Source organism: Vipera ursinii (genome assembly GCF_947247035.1).
Source record: "Vipera ursinii genome assembly, chromosome: 1".
Lineage (NCBI taxonomy): Eukaryota > Metazoa > Chordata > Lepidosauria > Squamata > Viperidae > Vipera > Vipera ursinii.
The window spans coordinates 351,378,759-351,388,145 of record NC_139512.1 but is presented as its reverse complement, the minus strand read 5'-3'; the positions used below and the strand labels follow the sequence as shown (position 1 = coordinate 351,388,145).

At 45.6% G+C, this 9,387-nt stretch overlaps 1 protein-coding gene across 3 annotated transcripts in view; it reads right to left on the bottom strand.

The window, feature by feature from the left end:
• Positions 1 to 366: 366 nt before the first annotated feature.
• ACACA (acetyl-CoA carboxylase alpha) overlaps positions 367 to 9,387 on the bottom strand; it is a 284,404-nt gene continuing 275,383 nt past the window's right edge. For all 3 annotated transcript variants that reach the window (XM_083379642.1, XM_083379643.1, XM_083379644.1), the window contains 2 exons: positions 2,917 to 3,053; positions 367 to 1,706 (listed from right to left, as the gene is read on the bottom strand). In XM_083379642.1, the coding sequence (XP_083235768.1) occupies positions 1,580 to 1,706; positions 2,917 to 3,053 (264 nt within the window). In that variant the 3' untranslated portion in view covers positions 367 to 1,579. The remainder of the gene's footprint in view (positions 1,707 to 2,916; positions 3,054 to 9,387) is intronic.

Sequence of the window (9,387 nt, the reverse complement as noted above, 5' to 3'; positions counted from 1 at the left end):
GTGTGTGTGTGTGTGTGTGTCCCACAGCTGCATGCTATAGGCGTGGTATGTCTGCGGGGAGAAGAAAAGTAAAGCTCCCCTCCCACTTGGGTAACCAAGTTTTGAAAACGGGCTAAGTTTTGAAATCTTGCTATTGGACCTGGGGCAGGCACTTTCTCCAGCCAGCAAGGCACAGCCCCCCCCCCCGTCCCCCAAATTCCTACCACAGCCCTAAAATCCCACCCCTGCAAGTTTTACTAATTGCTGCTGCTCCTGCAGCTCTGCACATCAGCCCAACCCCCCCCACACACAAACACACACCCCTGCCCACTTAGCCCCCTGGACCCTCTTTTGCTGACTCCCCCCTCCCCCCCTAAAAAAGCCAGTTGCAGCTTCCAGCACTTCCTCCCCTAGCCAGAAGGCTGCGGAAAGAGCTGCTCTGATCCATCCCCAGTTGGTGGTGCTGGATGCAATAGGCTCTCCTGCTCGTTTCATTGGGGAAAGACGCCCGGGTTGAAGACAAGCTTCCTACCTGGAGCAAAACAGGAGGAGCAGATCAGCAGGTGGGGCTGTGTGTGTGTGTGTGTGTGTTTGTTGGCTTGTTGGCTTAATCTGTGCTATGGGGCTATGGGGCCAAGGAGTGGGGCAGAGAGGCACGAGACCATAAATAAGGATGGAGGCACTCCAGTTTGGGTTTGGTCCAGTTTGCCTTGGGAAACAAGGGTGCTGCTGGATAGATTTGTTTAACACACACCCCTGCCCCCCCCAAAAAAAAGACTGGTTGTTATGCCCACGGAAAATGTGCTGCCTTTTAAGCACCAATGGGCTGCTTTGCAAATGTATGGAAGGAGCCCCCTCCACGCTGAAGAAGGGGAGAGGCGCTGTGGTTGCCAGCTTTTCAGAGAGGAAAACGGGGCCCGTCCTCGCCTCGTGACGGAAGGAGACGCTCTTTCTGGATTCGGGGTGGGGGGGGTGAGCGGAGGCCTCCCTTTAGGCACGGAAATGGCGATCTGGCCAGGCTGCTGCAGGAGGGGGGGATTTTTCTCCCGCGGGATTAGCTGATGAACCAAAGGGCCCCAGAGAAAATGGGGAGAGGGCGAGCAGCCCTTGTTTACCGCAAGTGTTGGGAAACCTGGGGGGGGGGGCTTCTTGGGTTTGGGGATGTTAAGTAAGAGACAAACTGGCTCCCCGTGGACATTGGCCCCCTCAGCTCCTCCACCCACCCACCCAGCCACTCACCCGCCCTTTGAATTCCATGACCTCGTGGTACGCCAGTCCCATTCATAGTCTGGATAAGTGCTGTACACACAACCATTGGTTACAGTATTGGTCCAGTCACTTCTTTGTTGTTGTTAAATAAATAGGTACGATTGACGTGGCATCCGTAAATTACTTTAAGGGGGAGCCTGCGTCCCTAGGAGTCTTTCGCCACCAGAAGGATGCCAGCGTCTTTCGCTGAAGTCCGGTTTTTGAAAAACAAAAATTCGAAAGTCGCTTTCTAGCGGCACTCGGCAGGTCCACGTCGTCGTAAGGTTGAGAGCGGAGAGCGGCCTCTTCTTGCCCGCCGCGACTGGGAGAGGGGGTGGGGTGGGGCTCCTCTTTACGTGGAGGTGGGAGAGTCCATTGTGGAGAGGATGCGCACGATCTCGGCCCGCTGGGTGGGCGATATGTGCTGGGTCATGTGGACGATGGAATCCATGGCTATCTCTGGGTTAGCCTGGACCAAGCTAGGAAAAAGGAAAAGCAGAAGAAGTAGTAACAACCTCAGAAGGGGTACAGCGTGTCGTTTGGGGAGCCTGGCTCCGTACAGGTGGTCCTCGTCTTACGACGACCATCCGGACCAGAATTTCCATTGCTGAGCAAGGCGGTGGTTCAGTGAGTCGCGCCCAATTTTTGCAACCTTTTTTTGCCACGATGGTTAAGCAAATCGCTGCAGTGAAGAGAATCACGTGGTGGTGAAGTGAACCTGGCTTCTCCAATTGAGTTTGACAGAAGCCAGCCGGGAAGGAAGGTTGCAAATGGGGATTTCCCTGACCCTGGGACGCCACGACGGTCATAAATACAGGCCGGTTTCCGAGTACCTGTCTTCTGATCACATGACCGACCGTGGGGATATTGCAACAGAGCCTTGGTGGAGCAGTGGGCTAATGCCTCCTTAAGTAACACCAGCTGCCTGCAATTAGTGCAGGTTCGAGTCCCACCAGGCTCAAGGTTGACTCAGCCTTCCATCCTTCCGAGGTAGGTAAAATGAGGACCCAGATTGTTGGGGACAATTAAGCTGACTTTGTAATAATGCCGCTTGGGGTGTGTGTGAAAGCCCTAATAAGCAGGCATATACATAGAATGAAGGCTACTGCTGAGCTTGTAAGCTGCCCTGAGTCTTCGGAGAAGGGCGGGATATAAATGGAATTAAAAAAAGTCATGAATGTGGGGACCAGTTCTATGTCACTGTTTCCAGTGCCGTTATAACTGAGAACGATCACTCAACGAGTGGCTGTAACTTGAGGACTTTCTGTAGGTCTAGCACTGTTCATAGCAAAGCAGGGAGAGCCCGCCCCCAGCAATGAGGTTCAAAAGCTTCCGAAGGTGTATGCTGGAAGTAGAGATAGCCGAGAGAAACCCTAAGAGTTCTCTTGCGTATTTATTATTCGAAATCCGTCAACTCTGCGGGTTTCCTGTGGCCAGCAAGTCCAACGTACAGGTAGTCCTCCACTTAGGACCACAACTGAGCCCAAAGTTTCCGTTGCTAAGTGAGACAGTTAAGTGGCTTTTGCCCCACTTTGTGACTTTTCTTGCCATGCTTGCTAAGTGAAATCTGGCCCCCTCCATTGACTTTGCTTGTTGTGAGGTCGCCAAAGGGGATCACGCGATCCCCGGGGACGCTGCGGCCGTCATAAATACAGTGGGAAAGGAAGCACCTGAACGTCGCTCTCTTACCTTCGTATCTGTTTGAGTATGTAGTCCCTAGAAATGTATTTGATGTTCTCGTCAACCACTGAGCGGACACCATCTTCCTCCACCAGCTGTTTCTCCAGCCACTCCACCAGGTCCTTGTTGTTGTCCCACAAGTAGGCCTGCCCAAAAAAGACAACTAGAGCTGTTGAACGGCTTAAGGAAGGCCTGGCTTACGAGAAGGGCTGCAATTAGGGAGCAAAAGGACTCGATGTGCTTGCAAAGAATTCAACCTCAGCTCCCAAAGAGGTCTGGATGGAGTCTGGAGGGCCCTTGGTCTGGACAAAGCTGAACTTCATTAAAAAGCCCCCTCTTATTATCTTCAGACAAGACTCGGCTCCAACACTGGAAAAATCTTCAGTTGACTTTGTCAAAGCTACACTGCTCTACTAGGTAACATTCCTTGCTCGGTCCACCAGCGTTCCTCAGCCTTGGCAACTTTTAAGATGTGTGGACTTTTAACTCCCGGAATCCTGGGAGAGAATTCTGATTCTCTGTTCCTGTCCAATGGGGGCACAAACTAGCCTAATCAATCCAAATGTAGCTGCGTGAGGAAGCTACACGGTTGTGAGTCATGTCTGCCTCTATTAAACTAGAGGTACATCAGCTTTGGAGGGTGGAAGAACAGTGAATGGAGGAGGAGGAGGAGGAAGAGAAGAGGAGGAGGAGGAGGAGGAGGAAGAGAGGAGGAGGAGGAGGAGAAAAGGAAAGAAGGAGTAGGAGGAGGAGGAGAAGATAGAAGTCCCCAATAGAAGTCTTCCATTTTGTCCATGCAAATTTCTAGGAATAGTTTATGCAGCCGCAGGAAAGCTGAACAATCGCTGGCTTTAATCATATTTTAAAACCATCATCTAATGTTGTAGCTTCCAACCTCAGATGCGTCTATTTGATTTGGAGGCTGCCCCACTCTGCTTTGACTCTGAGTGACTTAGAAAGTACAAGTGTAAAAGCACAAAAAAAAATATCATCAAAAGAATCTGGAGAAAACCACCCATGATTAAAACACACACACACACAAAAAAACATCCCACAAAGGATCCACTACCCATCCACTACCCAACCCAGGGCCTGTTTTAGGTGAGCAGACCTGCTTTCAGCATCTGTGCTACTAGCCCTCATGAGCAATTTGCTCTATCTAACAGGAGCCAAAACAACCGTAGCAATTTCTGCAAAACCAAAACCTTCAGCCTTTCTTACACATACCCAGTTAAAACAAAAAACAAAAAAACCCACCCAATCCCCATTTCTGAATTAATGAACTTCAGAAGAGAGATCAAAATGCCGAGTGAGCGCCGTGGGGTGAAATGACTCTAGCAGTAAATTTAGAAGGGGCTGCGGGGGGGGGGGGGGAGGAGCGAAATCAGAAGGTAGGAAGATCAAGATCATTTAGTTCTCTGTATTTGCTAGGTAGTTGACTATGTAATAATTCAGGAGTGTGTTTGAACCCTAATAGCCATCTCACTGCTTCTCTTCGCCTTTCATTTTCTTTACAAATCATTTAAGAATCGTTAATGGTTTCCAGGGGAGGGGGAAAAAAAACCCCCAAGTACCACCATTAGCGCTCATTCATATTTATGTCATTTTATTTGGGTAATTAAACACCACAGCTCATCATTTAAAGGTGCACTATCCTTCTCTGTTATATTGCTAATGAAGTCCAAGTCAGGATGAGAATGAATTTCACATCATGATTTAATAGCCGCCAGTTGTCGAAAGGCTCCAAGTGAAGGAGGAGGATGGCGTTCCCCAGCTGGAAACATCTGCCGCCCCTTTAAGGCTGACCTTTCGGCCTGGTCAGTCTGTGGCAGCCACACGCAATGCAAAAAAAGGGCCGGCAAAGGCATCCGATAAGGGAGAAATAAATTGAGGGAAACCTCCCAGCAGCAACCGGGACGTCTCTGGGAACACGGCAGGAGACAAGCTGGCTTTACGTGGGTTGCCGCATTTGACTTTTTCATCTGAATTTATTTTATTTATTTTTTTAAAAAAGGAGGCAGAGTTCTAAATTCACAGGGTAGCAATTATTCTTCTTTTATTGGAACCCTGACCAGCTCAAGGTCGACTCAGCCTTCCATCCTTCCCAGGTGGGTAAAATGAGGACCCAGATTGTTGGGGGCAATTAAGCTGACTTTGTAATAATGCCGCTTGGGGGTGTGTGTGAAAGCCCTAATAAGCAGGCATATACATAGAATGAAGGCTACTGCTAAGCTTGTAAGCCGCCCTGAGTCTTCGGAGAAGGGCGGGATATAAATGGAATTAAAATTAAAAAAATTTAATTAATAAATATGCCGACTTGGCAAACCGCTTAGAGAGAGCTGGAAAGCTCTCTCCTGTGAAGCGGGATATAAGTCTGTGTACTATTGCTATTTTTAAAATTTATTAAATTGGTTTGCCACCCATCTCACCACGAGGTGACTCTTGTATCCTGCCTTTATTGTTTTTACAAGCAACTCAAGGCGGCCAGTATACCGAATACAGGTAGTCCTCGACGTACGACCACAATTGAGCCCAAAATTTCTGTTCTTAAGCAAGACAGTTGCTAAGGGAATTTTGGCCCATTTTATGACCTTTCTTGCGACAATCACTGCAGTTGTTAAGTTAGCCACCTGGTTCTTAAGTGAATCTGGCTTTCCCGTTGACTTTGCTGGCCAGGAGGTCACAAAAGGGAGATCACGGGACATACCCCCCCACCACCACCACGGGATGCCGCAACCGTCATAAATGTGAGCCGCTTGCCAAGTGCCTGAATTTTGATCACGTGATCAAGGGGAGGCTGCAAGTGTGAAAAATGGTCAAGTCACTTTTTCCAGTATGGTGGTAGCTTTGAACGGTCACTAAATGAACAGTTGTAAGTCGAGGACTGCAACTGCACTCCTTCCTCCTTCCATTTTCCTCCATAACTCTACAAGGCAGAAGGGCGGTTGAGAAGTTTGATATATAAATAAATAATGAATAAATAACAACCATGTTGGCTGTGTATCTTTGGCTGTCTGTTCATCCTCTTTGTATATGGCCTTTTCTACTAATGGACGGTAATGAGGCTGTTTTGAGGGGAGCGGGAAAAAGATTTCAGGAAGATAGGGGTGGAAGGCCCTACTAGGAGATGCTCTGTTGCTTTTCTGGTTGGATGAAATTTATTAAATCGAATTAACTGAGACGCAGCTGGGCAGAGAGGGAAGGGCAAGTAAATCTCTTCTCCAAAGCGCCTGAAGGCAGGACAAGAAGCAACAGATGGAAACTAGTCAAGGAGAGAAGCAACCTAGAACTAAGGAGAAACTTCCTGGCAGTTAGAACAATTAATCAGTGGAACAACCTGCCTCCAGAAGTTGTGGGTGCTCCAACACTGGAAGTTTTTAAGAAGAGATTGGACAACTATTTGCCCGAGATGATATAGACTAGAGCAGACATGTCAAACACAAGGCCCGGGGGCCGGATCCGGCCTGCGAAGTGGTTTCATGTGGCCCGCAAAGCCATCCTGGAAACAGTGAGGGAACGGCCCCCACTGCCTTGGCCCTGGCCCAGAGACCCTCCTCCTGCCAGAGACCCTCAGATCTGTCCCACTCCTGCCCAGGGCCCCATAGGCACCCTTGATGCGAAGGATGTAGAGCTGGCCACGCCCACCCAGTAGGCCATACACACTCTAGCCACACCCACCCAGTAGGCCACGCCTACCCAGGCCACACCCACCTGGCCCCTTGAGGGCAACCGCAATGCTGATGCGGCCCTCAATGACATTGAGTTTGACACCCCTGGACTAGAGCTACCTTCCTGAGCAGGGGGTTGGACTAGAAGATCTCTGAGGTCCCCTCCAACTCTGTTATTCTGTTATTCTATTATTCTGTTAAATATTTGAAAGATAACATAGATCATACAGTATTTTATGTTAACTATATTTGGTTACTTAATGAGCTGATGGTTCACTGATGACCTTTACAGAAATTCTTGCAGTACAAAAATGTGATCCTTTGGAAATACTAAAATAGAAACATTTTAATCTTCTATAATAAATAATAGAAATAAATATGGGATAGCTGAATATGAATTGACAGGACACGCCATTTCTCACAATGCTATATTTTGGGGGGGATCTACGGCGTTCTTTGCAATGTATGGATGTGAAAATTTGGACCGTAAAAAAGGCTGAGCGCCAGAGAATTGAGGCCTTTGAACTACGGTGCTGGAGAAGACTCCTGCGGGTCCCTTGGACTGCAAGGCGATCAAACCGGTCAGTCCTAGAGGAGATCAACCCAGACTGCTCTTTAGAAGGCCAGATCCTGAAGTTGAAACTCTAATACTTTGGCCACCTAATGAGAAGGAAGGACTCACTGGAGAAGAGCCTAATGCTGGGAAAGATTGAGGGCAAGAGAAGAAGGGGACGACAAAGAATGAGGTGGCTGGATGGAGTCACTGAAGCAGGAGGCGTGAGCTTAAATGGACTCCAGAAGATGGTAGAGGACAGGAAGGCCTGGAGGAACATTGTCCATAGGGTCGCGATGGGTCGGACACGACTTCGCAACTAACAACAACAACACGGCTTTCTTGGTCCCAAGGATGCAAGGAAGCCTTAATGCTTTTAAAAAAAATTAAAATGCATCATTGTGGTAAAACATAAGGTTTAAAAGGTGGCAGGACTTGGGTTTCAACTCCCATCGCTTTCCAATATGTCTGCTTTGGGATTCTTTCTAGAAAAGAATTAAAAGTGCCCCTAAAAGGGATAATTTGTTTGAAGGAACAGACACCTTGCCCTGCCAGGTATTTTCTTATAAAATTTTAGCAAGGTGAAGAGAAAGACTGGTCCAGAGCAGTCAAAGCTAATTATATATATATATATATATATAAAAATCTGCCAAACGGGTCATGTGTTATTTCAACGTTTGGGCGACCGCTTGGACACAGCAGAAGCTCAATTCTTCACACAAATCAAGGTGTTTTATAAGTGATCAATGAAGCAGCTGGCTGTCCCATCTCCCAGCCGGGCCACCCCTCCTGGGCTCCAAATGTCGGCCACTTTATAGGCCTGTGTAAAGCAAGGATTTGCCCAAGATTCCCAAAGCTTTAGTTTAGATGAATATTTAATACCCTTATTAATCATTTTTAATCCGTTTGCCTTTAATTAAGAAACAGCATGATGCTTCCCTATCAACATATGCCAGGGAGCAGATTAATTGTGGCTTAAGATAACTCTCCTTGATTGGTGTAATGTATTAGCTAACTAGATGCACTCCACATCATAGTGGAGTAACAAAAAGGTGGAGGGTATTCTTGCTCATCCCTTACACCCAGTTGAATCATGTCCTAAAATTTTCTAAAGCAGGGGTGGCCGCCCTTGGCAACTTTGAGACCTGTGGACTTCAACTTCCAGAATTCTCTAGAACAGCGGTAGGCAACCTTGGCTCTTTTATGACTCATGGACTTCAACTCCCAGAATTCCTGAGCCAACATGGCTCAGCATGGAAACCTCTTCCTTTCCCCTCAGTATGGCTATTCTTTCATTACATCATTCCATTCCATTCCATTCCATTCCATTCCATTCTTTCATTATTCTATTCTATTCTACTCTATTCTATTCTATTCTATTCTATTCTATTCTATTCTATTTTTTCTATTCTATTCTATTCTATTATTTTTTCTATTCTATTCTATTCTATTCTTTCATTATTCTATTCTATTCTATTCTATTATTTCATTATTCTATTCTATTCTATTCTTTCATTATTCTATTCTATTCTATTCTATTTTTTCTATTCTATTCTATTCTATTCTATTCTATTCTATTCTATTCTATTCTATTCTAATTCTTTCATTACTCTATTCTATTCTATTTTTTCTATTCTATTCTATTCTATTCTATTCTATTCTATTCTATTCTATTCTATTCTAATTCTTTCATTACTCTATTCTATTCTATTCTATTTTTTCTATTCTATTCTATTCTATTCTATTCTATTCTTTCATTATTTTATTCTATTCTATTCTTTCATTATTTTATTCCATTCCATTCTTCCATTCTTCTATTCTATTCTGTTCTATTCTATTCTTTCATTATTCTATTCTATTCCATTCCATTCCATTCTATTCCATTTTTTCATTATTCTATTCTATTCTATTCTATTCTATTCTATTCTATTCTATTCTATTCTATTCTATTCTATTCTATTCTATTCTATTCTATTCTATTATTCTATTCTATTCTATTGTACTCTACTCTACTCTACTCTACTCTACTCTACTCTACTCTACTCTACTCTATTTGTAGTTTTAAGTAGACCTCTACAAATCTGCAGGTGAAAATAAGAACGCTGTGCTCTGAAACTGTCAGTAGAGTATAGTCTCACTTGATTGCATTAAAACTAGGGGGTTTTTTGGCACAGGATATGGAAATAGCTGGATTTGTCTATATAAAGGACCAAAACCAAATCAAACAGAACCAGATTCCCTCACTAAGTACATGAATAT